This window comes from Thunnus albacares, chromosome 16 (genome assembly GCF_914725855.1).
Source record: "Thunnus albacares chromosome 16, fThuAlb1.1, whole genome shotgun sequence".
NCBI classification, from domain to species: Eukaryota; Metazoa; Chordata; class Actinopteri; order Scombriformes; family Scombridae; genus Thunnus; species Thunnus albacares.
In genome coordinates, this window is record NC_058121.1 from 18,851,641 (window position 1) to 18,870,369 (window position 18,729).

The following is an 18,729-nucleotide window of genomic DNA, read 5'->3' on the forward strand; positions in this document are numbered from 1 at the left end:
GAAGTGAAAAGAGGGACATCAGTATGGATACTTTTGAAGTTAGGAATGTTAGAGAGGGTATTCGAGTTTTCATACAACGGTAACCTCTGTGTGTAATAAGACAAAAGCTGCTTACAACACATAAAAAGGAAGATAAGGAAGACGAGCTAAGAGCCATGCTTTGAGGTAATTCAGCCTGAAACTAGCCCTCATATAAATATAACAATATATTTTATTCTAAAATGCTGTAACTTTTTATTTTTAGGATTTCATTGTTTTCTTGTTGGATTAAAGTGCCAGATGACCCGACCTGTACACTACAAGTTGCAGCAATGACACCATCCACCGGTGTCTCTGAAAAAGGGTCAAACATCCTGTCGGACCGCCGCATAAAGTCGGGCTTCAGCAGGTACCTGACGCACACACAAACACAGATGATGAATATGTGGAAAATGCACACACAGCAAAATCAATCTACCTTTTGAATCAAATAAGGGAATGCTGATGTTACGTAAGATATAACTGTAATAACATGTTTCTATAAACATTTTTAGTTTCAATTGAGCTCCCCAATGACCTATATGGAATAAAGAGGTCCAGCATAAGAAGGCACTCGGGTAGTGTGTGTGTGCGTGTGTGTTTTTTTTAACAGAGGGCCCATCAGAGAGACATTAGTAATGATGGGTATCTACAAAAGCCCTGATCTCCCCACATACGAGATTTCCAGCATTAGCAGTAAAATCTCTGCCCTCGGGGACAGTATTAAGAGCCGAGGGACGGAGACAACGATGGAGAGAGGAAGAGATAGATGACTGCAGAGAGCCTCAGAGGCGAGTGAAGAGGAGCTCGCTTTCTCTAAAGCACTCATTGGCTCTCGGGACAGACAGTAGCTTTGGTCGCCGCTGGCAACCACTAATGAGATGTGACAAGCTTTAATTGATGAGCTTTGGAGAGGGGGGGGGGAGAAAGGAGGGGATGGGAATGAGCTAAGGACAGGAGTGAGGAGCTGTTCTCACCCGCAGGAGCCGTTGTATTCAAACTTTCCCTGGTTCAACTGCATGGCCAGATCTGAGACAGAGAGAATGAGAGGTGTTTAGAGACTGAGACACAGATATCAGGTTCTTACATCACTCAAACAAACATCAACTCTAACACACTTAAACAGTTTAGTTCAGTTGCATTTATTTCTGTGGGGTTTATTCTTGACTGAAAGGGAGAAAGGCTTTATACATTTTTTCCCTGACATCTCTCTCCTCCTCCCCTCTAACCATCTATCGCTCCATCGCAGAAGCTCCACCTCTTGCGTGAACCCCCCTCCAGCCCTGCACATGCCCCATTCCCAGCAGGCCATATGGTCCGACCCCTTAGCCTCTGGCCATGGGGCAGCAGCTGTTTTCCAACAGGCATCAGTCACTATATAGATGTGTATGTGGCAGCCACGGTTTGTGAAAATGTTATGTGTGTGTGAGAGAGAGAGATGAAGTGGGTAAGAAGAGTAAATGTGTGCTCAGGCTCACGCGTGCATAGCCTAACGTGGCCTAATGACATAAACAATTACAGAGACTAAAAAAATATTTTGTGTTAAATTTCTACAGGTGGAATGTATTGCATACACACGCTGCTATGTTTTTTCAGGACAGTGATTGGCCCACTGTCAAAACCCCTGCGTGCCTTATTTGCATATGACAGTTGCAACACTTCTGCAAGCACAGACTCAAATCAACACTTTTCTTCAAATATCTACAGTAGCTCAGCCAAATCAGACCAGAATACAGACCTTGATGTGTACAGTTTTCTTTTGAATTACTTTTTTTTAACTCAACAAATACTCTCTCTCAATCTTCTAATTTGCTGTGTGTCTAACAGAGTAAAAACATGCAAGACAGCATGTCAGACACCATATGACACCAGTAGGATAACCTAAAGGTCCCAGTTGGAAGGTCATACACTGTAATGCATCATTTCAATATACTGTATGCACATTTGTGTGCACGTGAAAGGTGGTTAGGTAGTGAGGGTAGTTGATTAGTGGGTCCATGTTCAGCCAACAACACATGCATGAGAAGCTTTGATGTGAGAATATGTGAGGTCAGAAGTTTAGTGCATGCTGCAGTTTCTTAGGTCAGAGGGTTGACTGTGTGCCTACATTTGCGTACACGTGTGAGTTTGTCATATATACATTCATATTCTGTATGTGGAGTATATGCAGGAGTGTGTGTGAGGTCAGAGGTCCAATGTTACATGCGGTGGTACCTGGGGTCTGGAAGTTGAGCGAGACCATCTGGCAGCCTGCGTTCCAGAAGATCTGAGGCATGTAATTACTGGAGTCCACTCGGCCCCCTTTGGGGTAGATACGGCTCATCTGACGCTTGTTGTAGCTGCGCTGACGCTCAGGAAAATTTTTTTAAAAAAGAGAGGGAGAGCAAGTGTGTTCCAGCACATGTTTGTGTGTGCATTTGAATGTTTGTGCATGTGTGCATCAGACAGACTGCAGAACTATTTTTAGTGTGAACAGCTTGGGTCAAGCAGTCCCATTGGAGAGAGATAGAAGCAAAGTGTGTGTGTTTGTGTGTGTGTGTGTGTCAGGCCAAGTCACAGGGTCCAAAGGCACACTGGCCTCTAGAGGTCTACAGTTCTTTTCCGAAAGCAGAGTGGAAACAAATATGTCAGAAAAACATCAGCTCTGACCCGTCATTCAGCTCTCATTTAGGTGACCTCAATCTGTAAAGTTAAAACTTAAGCTTCACTTTTAAGTGTAATGTGCTCAGTGAAGAATAGTGGAAATCACAGTAGTGGTGATCATAATTTGTTACGTGTTTCCCTTGTTAATGAATGCATTGAGATTATAGTGCATTAGCATGGTAGCATGGACACTTTCAGTTTCAGTCACTTTGGATTTTTCAGTATAATGAGAAATTTCTGATAGACGGGTGATGAAAAACATGTAGAGACATACATTTTCTAATCCCCAATTATATTCGTTTGATGAAGGCAGTGATTGACTTTGAGTTCACAAAAGCCCAAAAGGATACTTGACAAACTCGATGGCATTAGTCTTCAGATAGCCCAGGCCAACGGACTCGTTGAAAGATGACATGTTATGGTGGATGTTTCTTTCTGAAAGAAAATGAATAAATATGTGGACTGTCAGGAGGAGTCGATGTGAGTACATGTAACAAATGAAAAGTTCTCTAGATGTTTTAATCTTTTTATTTTAATGGCATTTATCTAAGTGTTGCTTTTATACGGAGGAACACATTAATATTAAGAATGCCGAATTAATATTAAAAATTCATATTTTAAATAAGAAATCCCAAATATCCTGTGTATTCATGAACGAAATGTTTGCATGATCACAGTAGAAACAAATAAAAAGTTGCAAAATACACAACAAACTCAAAGCTCACCCTCTGCCATATCAAAACTCTGGAACTTGACGGGCTGTGCGTAGTTGACCATGGCTGAGAGGTATGGGTGGATGTTAGTGGTGGCTCCCACATAGGTGTACTGAGCTATCAGAGCCTCTTCAGAGTCTTCTGCCACGTCCTGCACAGCACAGGTACAAACATACACAAATACTTACAGTACGTCTCACATACACTTATATAAACTGGATTAGTCTTATGTATTAACCCAATAATGATATTTGGTTTTTATTAGGGTGTGTGTGCTTGCCTTTTTGTTGTCTTGGTCAGATGCTTCTGAGATATCTGTGGCGTCTGTTGCTTCTGTGGCTTCAGAAATCTCTGTCACTTCATCCTCAGGCACCTGGAGAGACACACACACATGGAAAATGTACCATCAAGCATTCACTCTCAATGTCAATACTTTATTTCTCAAATGATAATGACTTATTTAATCAAAAAAAGGATTATTATTTTAACAGTGAAAAAGTGCAATAACCATACAGAGAGGACACAACACATAAACGCTCAAAACATCAGCTGTTTCTTGCCTGTAATAAGCAGCTCCAACATCTTTGGTTTGTAGTTTTATCATTTAAATCTCTTTCTGCACTTCATTGATACAAATTGTTATAAAGCAACAACAGTTTCCTAATTTGTGTTCATACCTGTAGCTGTTCTGTTTTTTCACTTAATGAGTTAAAAGTATTATGACAATCTTAGAACTCTAGTTTTGTTTTTTCTTTATGTTAAATAAGTGGGCTCTACATAACAAATTTGTTTTGGCTAAATCATTCTAATTTGTTTTAAAGGCATATACTGCACAGTATCATTACACTTTCATTAATTCTCATTGCCCACTCATCTTCTGTAAGACTAAGATGACAGTAGTTCATGGTAATCTTAAATAGTTCATTTTGGTATTTTCAGAAGCCAGTCAATTGTCAAAGTGCCAGCCCACCTTCTTGATACTGTTGCTGCGATCTTCCACTTTCTTCGAGCTGACAGTGTTACTCTGGGAAACACTGTTGGCCTCTTTCTCGCTGGTCTCTGACAGACTGCTGGGAGCCTCTGAATTCAAATCCTTATCTTCAGGTTCTTTTTCTCCTACACTCACATACACAAACAGAAAAATTAATGTCGAAGCACATGTTTTCCCCAAATATTAATAATATTTTTAAAGACTTGATGCATTCAGTCTTTACTTGTGACACTAAAGCAAATCTTACTTTCCAGCGAATGGAGAACACATTCAAATGTTTGATCGTTGTTGGAATAAAACCAATTTTCCTTTTATAATGTACTGTTTATGCAACTATGTGAGAACCTCAGCCAGGCCAGTTCTGAGGTCCTTGTTGTTCTCAATCTATATTACAATTTACCATTTCACACATGCACACAAACAGACTGACAGTTAGCTGACCGTTCTCTGTGTCGTCTTCATTCTCCTCTCCCATAATGATGGCGGGGGTGTTGGTCTCTCCTGCCTCCATGTGTTTCTTAAAGGCCTCTAGCTGCTCTGTATGACACACACACACACACACACACGTTAAACACATGTTGGCTTCTACACAGAAAACACAATAAACAGATTAAACAGTTTGATACGCTGAGTTGTTTACTCACTCTGTTCAACTTCAGGTTTCAAGCGTTTGTTTTTGATGAGGATTTTACGTTTGAGATCGTTCGGAGAGGGTAAAGAGCGCCCGGATTCAATCTGTCAAAGAAAATAATCACACATTTAAATATGGAAGACTATCGCTGAAATAAACTCTGAGAAGCAATGTGGATCAGGAAGGTATTCAAAGTATGCACCGGGTAGTTCTCCAGAGGCAGTTTCAGGAGGAAGTCACCAAAGATCTCCTCACAATACTTGGCCATCTTGTACTGTTGTGGTTTACTAGTAATACACAGAAACATACACAGTGAATTGGATTCACATACTGTATCTTTACAAAATAATACAACTAAGGTATTTACAAAAGTATAATGTTAAGTGTATTAATAACCTTACTTATTTCTGATTGTAAATCTAGATTACCTGCAATGGTTTTCAAAGGACAAAATAACAGGGTAATCTGACGTGACAAATGCTGTTTCCTTGATGGCTTGGATAACATCCTGTTGGAAGAGGAGGAAGTAGAAAAACAGGATGAAAGAGAAAAAGATGAAAAATGTGAAAGAGAGGGATAAGAAGACCAAATCATGATAGATGCAATATCATACTCTTAACACAAGGGGGCAGGCATACACCATGAAATTATATTGAGGCAGCCACAAAAAAAAAAACAAAAAAAAACTGTTGCAGTGAGCAGAGCAGCACTGTATTGTGCTGCTGTGTGTGACTATGTGTGTTCACCTTGAACAGGATGTCTGTGCACATGGCCTTGCCATGAGTGATGATGGGCTCCTGGTCCTCTCCTTTCCCGTCCCAGCAGTCCAACTCCACACATCTGACAGGATGGAAAGCACACAGAAACCTCACTGGTGTGCACAGAAACTGTCCATGCAGGCATCCACTAATGATGTACATGTAATATAATGGACATGTTAAATATCTCCATTCATATTTCTTTCTGTGTTGTGTGTGTTTGCATATAAGTAACAGGGTGTATGTGCATCCAAGTATGTTTATATGTGTGTTACCTGTGTGGCTTTACACCCTCACACATACATATATACATATATATACATACATATATCCATCATCATCATCATCACAGAGCTCAACACACTTAAATACCTGCATCCAGACAGCAGGACCTGTCGGTACATCTCCACAGAGGACTTTCCTCCAAACTGTCGGCCTGTCAGGTATGTGTTGTGGGAGGAGCTGATGAAATAGTGGGCCAGTGGCTGGTCCATCTCCTGGTATAGCTCCAGCCGGTCCAAGAACACTGGAGCGTTCTCATCTGACATCAGGTACCGACAGAAACCATCACTGGACATACAGCCTAGAGAAAGTAGGAGGAGGAAGTGGACATTAGTAAGACTGAGGGTAAATAGCAGTGTCTCTCTCCCAGTAGAATAGCTAGGTGAATTGTGGAGTAGTGGTTAAATATAATAACAAAACTTCCTGAAATGGAAAAGGCCATTTACTGTGTATTACTGAAAGTGTTAATATTAAAACACTGATAGAGTAAGATCTAAATCTTTTGTGTTTGTGAATTAAATGTCGTTTTGGATATTTATCACTTTTCTAAGAAATGCTGGCTTTTAAACTGGGCTGCTTACATTATATATACTCTCCTATATGTACCGTTTGTGTCTATACAGTGAATATGGATTTTTAACACTTATTTAGAAACTCACATATAACATGAAGGCAATTATATGACCAGTCAAAATAATAATAATTTAAAAAGTCTAATAATGTAACTCCATTGCAGTGTGGGTGCTACTGTGTCAAAATAACATGTTAAATAGCTTTTTGAGGTTGAACCACTTTCTTTGGCCCTCTAAAGTGTGTATTTACTGATGATTAATTATTTATTTATCCCACTGATGATGAAAAGTAAGGCAGATGCTGGAAATAATTTTAGCTTCCTGGTGTGACACACTGTAGCTTCAGAGTCACACAGGCAGATGGCAGCGTAGCCTAAAATATCTCTCCGCATCCTGCTTCCCTCCACACCTCTCTTTTACCTTTCTTCTTCAGCTCATCATCTCTCTCGTATTTCTCGATGATCTGCATGGCTCTCTTGGGGTCGTAGAACGGGAACAGGATCTCATTTAACCTAGGATCACGCTGGTTCTGAGGAGCAACACAAATGTAGAGTTATATACACACGTATTGTCTACGCATACAGGATCACCAATCCACAGATAAAAGTACAAGACACATCCAGCACTGACACACAGCACACAGGCCAACCTAATGCAACATGGGACAAAGTACCAACAGAGCTCATTTCAAGAATTTTAATTTCTAAGAATGCAAGTGCTGATGAAATCTGGGCTAATATCAACTAGTCCTAAATTAATTATTCTACATCAATATGAGTGCTTTCACTAGATTAATTATTGTAGCACTTGGGTCTTAATAGTATGTACCAAAAACTAAATTTCACTGTAAGATGTTCACATTAAAATGTGAGCCACACGAACAGGTGCAGTGGTTAAGTGTCTGCTTAAAAGCTTAAAAGCATGGAGCCATATGTGATGAGGCAGTTCTACTTTAACAACACAACAGCATCAAAACATCCTAATGCCACTACCCACTCAGTAAACCAGGTGGGAATTAGTCTAACCCAAGCTTTGGCTCCGTAAGCAGGTCCAGAGCGAGTGATACAGCAGACACGCGACTGCACAGCGGAGGGGACTAAGCAGGTATTCAGCCACACAGAAGAGAACGGCCACAGAACACAGACACAGACAGCGGGAAGCAACAGGATGGAAACCTCTACCCTCCCGTTGCCATGGCAACACCAATCAGACACGGGGAGGCAAGCCGCGGTAGGGAGAACACGGGGAAATGGGATGAGTGTGGGCATGCAGAATAGAGGAGTTGGATGAAGTTGCCCTTGTAGGCTGACTGGAAGTTAAATATTTTGTGCGACTCCTTAATAGAGTTTTAACGAGGGTTGGCTGATGTACAGTAAGAGCCGGAGGGCAACTTCTACCCAGAGCAGGATGGGGGTAAGGCGGGGGAGTTGCAGAGAGGGGCACGGGTAAGCCAAATACACAGAGAAGTTAATGAATGATAAAGAGCTTACTTCATTCAGAAAGCTGACTAACTGGTCTACAGTTAAATAATCAGTTTTGCTCCCATTGCTGCAAAGGAATTAATTAGAAAAAAAAAAAACAACAAAATGTTAAGCTTCTTAAAATAGACACCCTCACAGTCATTCAGTTAAAATTAGAAAGCAGAACAGCTGTCTTGAAAGGGATCATACTTAAATGTTACACTTTTAGTAATAACATGTTAATCATCACTCTGGATAACACTTTTTTTTTTTTTTTTTTTAAATGTTGTCATTAGGTAGAACATAATTAATGTTGAACTGTAGAAGCAGGTTAGGCTGTCCAGACATCGTTAGTGCAGCAGGCGCAGAAACATTTGTCCTGATTATTTCCAACAAGATGCAGTAGCTCACACTTGGGGAATATTTTAACAGTGAATGTCATTGTTCTATTTAGACACAAGATAACATGAGTACAATGCAGTGCAAGGGTACTTGTAAGTTGCTTATTCGGAGGATTTAAAATGTTCTATTATTATTTTTGAGGTAAAAAAAAAAAGTGAACATAACATTTACAAAGGAAAGTGCAGGCAGGTTAAAAAAAAAAGAAAAAAGATAATCACATCTTCTTGAAGAGTTCCTCTATGTCTGTGCGAGGGCAGATCTTCTGTGTGAGTGCGTAGAAAATGTCAAAGGTGAAGTCTGAATGTTCAATCTCGTCATTCTGTGGAAACAACCACCCCGCCAAATGTTAACATTAGAGCTATAATACAAAGCTTTGATACTAACGAATGGATAGATGAATCTGACCACTACAGTCTACATTGTCATCTGACCTTTCCACTAGGAAGGCCCAGATCCTTCAGAGCTTGAAAGATCCCCTTCTCTGTCTTCCCTGATGCAAATGTCCGTGTAATTCTATAAATGAGAGGGAGGGAAAGACCAAGGATAGAGCAAAGTTGAGTGAATTATACTGGAACAATGGGTTCTTGCAGAGAATGAGGCAGTGGTTGACAAAATATCCCATCAATTTACTCTTACCCTCTTACAGGAATCTTCCCATTAACATTGGTCAGGAAACACATTCTCATCCAACTAAATGAGAGAAGGAAATAAAGATACACAGATTAGAGACACACCTTAAGATAATGATGATGGGACAGATTTTTGAGAAAAACAAGTTTGTGTTATGGGAGTGTGCTGCAAAAATGCACTTACTGCTTCTTGAGGCAGGTCATTGGACAGACATTGTTGGCCTTAAAGTTGTGAATCACTGACCTCAAACCCTCGATCCACTTCTGCAAACAAACAAGCACAAGTATTCAGGACGTGTACACACTCCAAACCTCGAAAACACACCGCCCAGCAAAAAAACCTACACAAAACACAGCAGCTGAGAGGGTATCCAGAGTGTGCACTGTGTTTAGAAGTAAGTGCCTTTGGGGAAATGAACACAAGCAAATTAATTACCTCTTAATTCAAACACACACGGGCGAGTGCTTTGACAGGACGATCGAGAACACACGGGCATATACAGAACATACACACAGTGATAAACACAGTGAATTGTTGCAAGGCTGCAAGCAGTGACAGTAAACAAAAAGCTAGAGAAGGCCTTGTAACTTTACATGAATACACTGCCAACTGCATTGACAGAAATGTCACGGAGGACGATACTTTGAACATTTTTGACCCCCCCCCTCTGTCTTCCCGTCTCTCTGCTGAGCTCTGTCTGTCCTCCAATTCTGCAGCAAATTATTACTGACATCATTATAAAAACATTAAGCAAGATAACGGGTGCAGCAGGGGTAGTCTGTTTGGGCATGTGGCGTCCGTGAAGCTGTGTGTTTGTGTGTGTGTGTGTGTGTGTTTGTGTGAATGTCTGTCTGCTGATGTAAATAACTCTGTCATCTCCCGAGGTCTGATACTTAGGGCCACCTGCATGCTGGGAGGTGGTGATGGTGTCATGGTGTGTTTGTGTGTGTATATATGTGTGTGAGAGAGAGGGAGGGAGAGAGGAAGACAGAAATAGTAAGAGCAAATGTGTTTTAAACTGTGGGGGATCACACCGTGTACCTGAATTTGTGTGTGTGTTTGTGTGTGTGTGTTTGTGCTTCAACCATCAGGCTTCCCTGCTGAAGGCTGTTGCATGAATATCACTGGCAGCCCTGTGGCAGTGAGCTCTGCCGAGCGCTAACATCATTTATAACACCCATCACCACAAAAACACCCTCATGGGAAATGCATAAACACTAACGCTGTGGTGCCAAATGACAGATCTCTACTGACACAAAACATACATGGAGTTCGGTTTGGTTTGAAACTGTTTGTGAAATTCTTTTGTGTCATAACTGACATCTTTAAATATACATAAAAATACTTTCATCGAGGCTAGAAATATGACTTTCAGTCATTCCAGTGTTATGTCACAGCTGGTGGGCTCTTTTTTACTTTCCTCTGCATGAAAAATATTTCTAGACAAACTGTGAATGACAACGTTCAAGCTTATATAACAACATTTTTCACTTGTATCAAAAACTATTTGTATGTTATTTATTGTGGATTGATTGTGCTATCTGACAGGCATCCTTCAGGCTGAGAAAATGACCTCGCTTTAAGTTGTCAAAGGGCTTTCTCTTCCTTTGGCTTTGTATCTTTCAATTACTGCCACACCTTTGGGCCACACTCGATTTGTCACGTAATAGAAGACTTTCACAGTTTTCTTTTTTCTTTACAGTTTTTCTTTGCCTTGAAGCAGCCTGTTACCTTAAACTCACAAATCCTAACATTTGACAAAAGGTTTAAGGATAAAGCTGGAAATATTTTAGGTTATATTTTTCTTATTGTCAACAAATCCCATGAAAATACCAAAACCAACAATGAATGCACCCTATTGATAAGTGGTAATCAAAGCCAGACATAGTTTATTCCTCTGTGCTTTGGACCTTGATTGTTGTCCAAAAACAGTTAAAAATTAATCCACAGCTGAAAATAGTTCCCAACAAATGCACTACCAAATATTGTTTGAGTAATGTTTCTTCAAAACTATACTGCCCAGCATTTGTAGGATATTATTTTGCCTTTATTAAAACAAGTCTACAGCCTCTTAGTTAGCTAAATGCTAATGTCAGCATGCTAACATACTCACAATGACAATGCTAACATGCTGATGTTTAGCAAGTATAATGTTTACCATGTTCACCCACAGTTTAGTGGGTTAGCATCCAACATTTGCTAATTAGCACAAAACATAAAGTACAGCTGAGGCTGATGGGAATGTTATTTCAATGACAAATTAGACGAAAAGTAACTACATGAAAAGTTCACCAAAGTCATTAGGATTCATCCTCTGGGGACCATGAATATCTGTACCACATTTTATGACAATCTATCCAACAGTTGCTGAGATGTTTCAGTCTGGACCAAAATGGTGACAATGTCATCAATTCAGCCATGCCACTAGTGTGGCAAAAAATGAAACTATACACTGATGACCCGTTGTGAAAGAATTACATCTTTTGCAGGAAAGAATGGGATGGGGAATGCCACATACTGAGTCGGGATGTTGGAGAGTACTGAAAGACAGATTGACATAATATTGGTTTTGGTCATTTCAAATGATTTTTTGACGGTAAAAAAAGAAAAATCACAAGCCTTACCCATTAACAGACATTGGCTTTAATTTTCTTTTAAGGCTTCTGTGAAACATTATGCCGCCACTGACAGTGCACTTTTTAGGGTAATCTGAGTAGTGTCATACTTCAAATCCAGATCAATACAGTTCCAGAAAACAGATACAGAGTTGTGTATCGTGGACTGTACAAGGTCTGGAGGTTTGCCAGCAGGGGTCAGCAATCGTAATGTCTACTGATTAAAAGAGAGAGCCGCAGAGACAGAGGAGGGAGTGTCATATGTCTGTATGTCTGTATGAGCCCAAAACAGAAATAAAGAATTGACTGAGAGAGAGAGATCGATAAGGAGAACGCCAGAGAGGTGTTTCTCTACTTAATAAGGCAGTCAGACTTCTCACAGAGCTTTTTCCTAGAGGAGTGGGCAGAACAACATAGAGAGAGCTAAAGAGAGAGAGAGAGAAGAGACTGGGAGCAAGACAAAAGGAACAGAAAATAGCAGCAAAAGCAGGAGAGCAGGAGGGATACAGGGAGATAGAGATGGGATGAGACAGGGAAAATGAGTCATTCAAAATGTGTCTATTTATCAGAGTGAACCAAGGCCAAATCTGCCTTGTGTAGGAGTTGGCATATTAACCATTCACCTGGCAATTTGCTTAGTTGCTGAATTAAATATTTGCTGTGTCTGGGTGTTCTTTTAGCTTCTTTATATTGTGGAAATGTTAAATGAATCACGCAGAATTTACACTGGCTTTGCTTTCAGACCAAATTGTCTCCTGACCATCATGGACATGCATCTAAATGCTTGTCTAGGCTGCTTCTTGGGGCTGTGAGATGATAGGAAAAGGTATTCGCTGTAGTGTTATTTGGATAAAAGCTGCTCTGCCTTTGACTTTTTGCACTGACATGAAAAATTATCAAATTTAATCAGGCTCTACACTCCATCTACAGCAAGTCATTGCACCATTTCTCATCTTCAGTCAAGAGTGCAGAGCCAAAGCACTGAGCTGTGGAAAAGCTAGCTCGGTGCATGCATGCCTTTACCCTGGCTGTGTCTGGGTTCTCTGCCACCATGAACATGAAGTTGAGGTTGACCAGGTCTGTGCCGCTGCAGATGCAAATGATGCAGCCCTCTAAGTCTGCCTCCGTTTTTCCAATGGCCTCGAACGATGACAAGATTTTGGGGTCCTGAGAAAGAGAAAAGAGCTTAGTATGCAAAGTGACAGTCGCAGAGAGGTGGACGAATACAGTATGTGTACAGAAAACTGTTGTTCGGGTGTCAAGTAATTTCAGAAACCTAGATTACTTGGTAGAAGAAATGGGGGAAGGGGGGTCTAATCTCTTACTCACAATAGGAAAAAAAACACAATAGGAAAGGAGCTTAGAAAGAAGGACTTTAAAGTTTATTGCTGTTGTGGAGAAGCCTCAGATTTTTGTATATACTATACATATTATTCATGGGAGATTTTAAGCTCCACGTCAGCTAAAGAGGGATATACTCGATATCCATCATGGAAGAAGGAATTAAATCTTAGTCGCTACAACTCATCCCAATGATGTGACAGATCCTGCAAAAGTTCCACTGAATCCAGATTTGGTTGAATACAGTACTGGAAAGCAGTACTTCAGTCACCACTTAACAGGAGAAGGTTGGAGAAGGTTAGAGGAAATGACTGTGAATGAGTGCCACACAAATGTCAAGTGATGAGTAACATTATGTAACTTACATAAACATTTTAAAAGGATTAGCTAACTGATCAGTTATGTGAGCTGAGTAAAGCACATGTGCAGTTTGGTAGAATTAAAGTGTCTCTGCCTAAAAGATACAAGCCAAAAAAAACAAAGGACACATAACACACACATTTCATTTTCATATCAGATCCTTTTGTTGAGCCATAGGTTTGCTGAAAATACAAATTCTTTGACACTCAAACATGATTTGTTGTCTCTAATGTCACTGTTTTTTAATGTTGATGCCCGTGTCTGCAGAGAACATACATACACTCTTATAAGACCCTTCATAATGTCAAAGGTCAGGGTATCAGATTAGGCAAATGAATGTGTTTCAGACTGCAAAACTGAAGAATTTCTAAGACCTTTTCAATGTCACCAGACCAAGTTAAGCAAACAAGAACAGACTGATTTGGATTCTGGTTGAGCACACTTAAAGAAGGTAAGAAAGCTATCTGTAATTTAGCACTATAAGAAAAATCACACCACCAATAATCTATCAATAACATTATCTAATGTTATATCAAATAAAAAAAAACAGTATTATACATGCAAAAAACTAAGACCTCTACAGAATTCTAGACATTTTTTGCATTTATATGGCTTTAAATTTAAGACTACATGAATTACAACAATCTAGATTAAAAGCAGAACATATGAATACCTCTAATTACAATAACCTATGCTTCTAAGATATTAGATATGACATTTTGGATATTTAAAGACATGTAGTTATCCTGGTTATTTTCCTCAGAATAATCTTCAACCACAGTTAAGCCTGAGATGACTGCAAACTCTTGTTAAACTGGTAAAATTGGAAAATCCATGAAAACATTCTCTCACTGTCAGCATGACTCCTCCCTCTCATCTTTTCAATCAAATTTCACTCTGCCACTATCGTCACCGTGGAAGATAGTAATGCATTTTTGTTATATGATTGAATTAACAGCAACAGGCAACAGGCTTTGCCGTTTTAAAACCTCAGCCAGCAATCATCCTATGCCATTCATCTTTTCTCACTCATTGGATTATCTGAAACAGCTCTCAGGGCTTGTGTAACCATGTTAGCCTCTGAGGAGAAGTCCTGCTCTCACTAGTTCTTAGTCTGCTACTTACAGAACAGCATACAGTGTTTCAAAAAAACAGGAGGAGCTGCTATCAGGCTGCAGTATCTGTATACGTGCCCTTACACATGAACATACACACACGTCCACACGGAGGACTAGGCAAACAGATTGCCACATGCTGTCAACAATACATATGCAACCTGGTAATGGCTATGCACACAGTACACACCAGTCTTTCCAGTCAGGCCTTTGACTTTTAGTGGCTTGGCAGGTTTGCATCCTAATTAGCAGCATGCATCCACACTGGTATTCCCAAAACAGCTTTTATGACTCATCTAGTTTCCATGATGACCAATATTGCAATGTAATGTATCATTGTCGAGGAAAAACTGCAATAATCAATATTTAATATACAGAGAAACTATACAGATTAGTGTTTGTGTGTCTATCTGGCTCCATATCACCTCCAAAAATAACTGATTGATTGCCAGATGCACTGAAAATACAGAATAATGCAGCTAGTTGGTGCACATGGTTATTTCAAGATCAGTTTTCTATGGAGCCCCCCTGGGGTCAGCTGAGAAAAAAAGAGCTATGTGTAAATCTGTACTCTCAGTTTACAAATCCGTGCACACGGTTTATAAACTGTGCTCTCAGATTCATAAAGATTGCGGATTTGCGATCCATGCGCTAAAATGACTTTTGTCGTCAGAGAACAAGGACATTTAGTCAAAAAGAAAAAAAAAAACAGTAAAAATGAATAAAACTCAGGATTATGATACGGTGTACAAATCCGTGCACACAGTTTGATTTACAAATCTGTGGGCCCAGATTATGAATCCACATGGACCTGTAAAACAATTGTAAAACGACCTGTACAACAGATTTACACATGGATCTTTTTTTTCTCAGCTGACCCCAGGGGGGCTCCGTAGTTTCCCATTACAGGATAAGAAAAAATCTGTCAGAGACAGAACGTCTTACACCTGTGAGCTTTTGATCCCAAGGTGTGAACTCCTTAACCCAGTGGTGCTCTGACAGACCATCATAATCAAGCAAAAGCACAAGCCAGGGCTGCAAAAAAATAAGTTTCAGATACAACCTGCGGCTAAACTCAGCCAGGGTTGTATAAATATTGATGAGTTAAATATTACGCATTTATGTTCTCGAAGTGCCCTGGGTGAATCTGGTATTTCAAAGAGAAGCTCAATCGTGAGAAGTCAAATGAGAGTCCCAAATCAGTCAGTCAATCGATAGGATATGCCACCAAAGCCTTGGCTCATTAAGGCATGAATAACGTGCCTGATGTGGCAGTTTACCCAGATTTTACTACTATTGTCACTATGGGAGCAAAAGAATGAATGTTAGGCTGGAGCAGGCAGAGAGTGTGAATGTTGTGGAGGCAGACGCAAGGAGGAAGGAAGGAAATTGTCTTCTCTGAGGTCTCACCTTCGGGACAGCACCAACACGAATACTGTTAATGAGCGAACACTCGAGAACTTGGCCTTCCTGCAGCAGAAATACACAGATAGATAGAAAGAAACAGAAAGAGGAAGAGGAAAGGATATGCAGAGAGAAAACAGGGAAGGATGGGGAAAACATTGAGAAAACAAGACATACGGGTCATTTTGCATTTTTTGCATTTTGTTTGTGATTTTGCAGTCATTTCTAATACTCAGCACACAGCGGCATCACTACAAAGAGACAAAGTACAACTCCGACTTCAGGTACAACTTGGAGTTGTGCCACCATCAGAAGTTCTCAGATGACTCCGCCATTGTAGGGTGTATCAACGTGGAAACAGGAGGTAGAACACAGAGGCCTGGTGGACGACTTCATTGAGTGATACAGCCTGAACCATCATCTGCAGCTCAATGTCAGCAAGACGAGGGAGCTGGTCGTGGACTTCTGCAGGAATAAGCCTACTCTGACCCCTGTCTACATCTACGGGGAAGATGTCGAGGTAGTCCATTCCTACAAATACCTTGGAGTGAACCTAGACAACAGGCTGGAATGGACCAAGAACACAGAGGCCCTTTACGAAAAGGGCCAAAGGTGGCTCTACTTCCTGCAGAAGCTACAATCCTTCAATGTCTGCAACAAGATGCTGCAGATGTTCTACCAGTCAGAGGTATCCAGTGCCATTTTCTATGCAGTAGTGTGCTGGAGTTGTGGTCTGAAAACTGTGGATGCTAACAGGCTAGACAAGCTAGTTAATAAAAATTCTACTTTTATTTTATTTTTTAATCACTCATATATTCTATGTATATAATCACTGCACAATGGACAATAACTATTTTTATCTATCTCACTACTTCCATTTTATTATATACTACGTATACAATTACTGCACAATGTATAATAACAACCTTTTCTATTTTCTATTTAACTATGTATTTCATTCTATTGTATGTGATTTGTTAATTAAATTTCCCTTGAGATTAATAAAGTATTTATTATCCTTATTTCTTATTCTTAAATGGAATACATTCTGTTTTGAAGGAATTGGTCAGGTGTTATTTATTCATTTTATTTGCTTTTTTGTCATTGTGATGAAACAATGTTGACCTATTTGCTTTAAGCACCAGACTATTTGAGTAGTAAAAACACCACCTACTGTATAACTACTTATATCCCTGGGCAGCTTATGCAAATAAGAACAGATGTTCATATTCAAATTCAATGTTACATAAAGAATAACAAGGTCCGGACTATGTGTGTTGATAAACATGACACCTGACTTCTGTCCTGAAGCAATATAATGATAATGAAACAGCTCATGTTTAGGCTTTTTGCTGGGAACACCCTCCCCCCCATCCCCCACCCTCCCCCCCATCCCCCACCCTCCCTGGCAGACAAGAGAATACAAAAGGTGGAGAGGTGGAGATTGTACCTTTCCTTCACTCTTCCAGGTGATGAAAAAGCCAAACTCGTCCACCTTCATCTGACAGTTGGGCTCAAAGAAGTACGGGTCCTGCAGAGGGGAAAAAATTGTCGTTGTTTTTTTTAATATAAGAGAAGAGGGTTCATCAATCACAGGATTTTATTTGACATGCAGCCAACAGCCAACAAGTTTAACACACAGAGTTTAAACAACCAGAAAAACAGACGTAGCACTAATTCATTTTCTAAGATGTACCTGCCTGTCAAAGGACACGCACGCACGCACACACAAAACACATAAAGTATGTGCAAATACATTCAGTATGTACACACACACTGCGTTCAGAAGAGATGAAACCTATCGCTAGAGCAAACACAAAGTGAGATAAATGTGACTGTCATTAACTGTTAAATGCAAACATCATCTAGCTGGAACACAGTGCTGTACATTGGAGACAGGGGACGACTGCAGGTGGGATGCATGTGTGAATGTTTGCGTGAGCGCATGTGCCTGTGTCTGAGAGGGATCCGAAAGCGTGCTTGCTCAGCTACTATGACGCTACTGAGCACACATACTTTGGTTCTCCATCAATCAGCTGGTATGCGACATGCAGCGACCCCTATTCAGTTCGACAGGAGTGAAAATCTACTAACATTGGCCGGCTTATCTTACCCAAACATTTTTCACTCGATTCAATCAGCTGCTAGAAGCTGATTGCGCTGAACGACTGCGTCAAAGTGCTTGTGTATGTTTTGTTTTTTTAATCTCACTTAAATCACACATCTGACAAAAATAAAACATGAGGGAGAAAAAATAGAATAGGAGATTGCTGCTAGGTCACTCTAACTCTATTAATGTTAGGAATAGGGAACAGTGTGACACACTCACACACACCCACACTTAATTTATCATTTCAGGATGTTGCTGCCATAAGAAACACCACTGCAGATAGGAATAAGCTGGCTGGTTATTTGGCTGTTCTTACTGTTCTATGTTGTTTCCATTTAGAAATGAGACTGCAGTTAAAAGCTTGAGTCTCTTTCATCTGAATTAGGACTGACACAAGCTTCAGTTGCACATTGTGAAAACCAACTCTAAGAGAGAGATGGTCCCAAATGAGACCTCTTGACTGTTAATAGCATACAGGAGGCTACTGTTACTCTAGGAGATGACTTGTTCTGGTAAAGCTAAAAGGTTTATGGGAACACTCTGTCTTCTGCATGCAAAGGAACAATTAGATGAAGGTCTAAATGTCCCTCTTTACAGAGGGACAGACAGATACTCTTGGTTGTGGCAGTTCAGCATGAACTCAACATGTGTACATTATTTCTTAAGTGCCTGGGCAAGTGCAGC

General features: G+C 40.2%; 1 protein-coding gene and 1 long non-coding RNA gene across 3 annotated transcripts in view; one reads left to right on the forward strand and one right to left on the reverse strand.

Moving 5' to 3' along the window:
* The window catches only part of LOC122999679 (1-phosphatidylinositol 4,5-bisphosphate phosphodiesterase beta-4-like), a 72,624-nt gene that overhangs the window by 13,656 nt on the left and 40,239 nt on the right, over nt 1-18,729 (reverse strand). For both annotated transcript variants that reach the window (XM_044376804.1, XM_044376805.1), the window contains 22 exons: nt 17,386-17,466; nt 15,942-16,001; nt 12,739-12,882; nt 9,284-9,363; nt 9,107-9,160; nt 8,902-8,983; nt 8,689-8,789; nt 8,099-8,156; nt 7,029-7,137; nt 6,127-6,337; nt 5,743-5,836; nt 5,425-5,504; nt 5,199-5,283; nt 5,010-5,100; nt 4,807-4,902; nt 4,345-4,490; nt 3,655-3,747; nt 3,387-3,525; nt 3,012-3,096; nt 2,233-2,357; nt 996-1,047; nt 290-392 (listed from right to left, as the gene is read on the reverse strand). In XM_044376804.1, coding sequence (XP_044232739.1) covers nt 290-392; nt 996-1,047; nt 2,233-2,357; nt 3,012-3,096; nt 3,387-3,525; nt 3,655-3,747; nt 4,345-4,490; nt 4,807-4,902; nt 5,010-5,100; nt 5,199-5,283; nt 5,425-5,504; nt 5,743-5,836; nt 6,127-6,337; nt 7,029-7,137; nt 8,099-8,156; nt 8,689-8,789; nt 8,902-8,983; nt 9,107-9,160; nt 9,284-9,363; nt 12,739-12,882; nt 15,942-16,001; nt 17,386-17,466 — 2,169 coding nt within the window. The remainder of the gene's footprint in view (nt 1-289; nt 393-995; nt 1,048-2,232; nt 2,358-3,011; nt 3,097-3,386; nt 3,526-3,654; nt 3,748-4,344; nt 4,491-4,806; nt 4,903-5,009; nt 5,101-5,198; nt 5,284-5,424; nt 5,505-5,742; nt 5,837-6,126; nt 6,338-7,028; nt 7,138-8,098; nt 8,157-8,688; nt 8,790-8,901; nt 8,984-9,106; nt 9,161-9,283; nt 9,364-12,738; nt 12,883-15,941; nt 16,002-17,385; nt 17,467-18,729) is intronic.
* Nucleotides 5-5,833, forward strand: LOC122999682. The gene is made up of 3 exons (XR_006407802.1): nt 5-165; nt 274-388; nt 5,752-5,833. It is a non-coding gene; the product is annotated as an uncharacterized LOC122999682 (long non-coding RNA).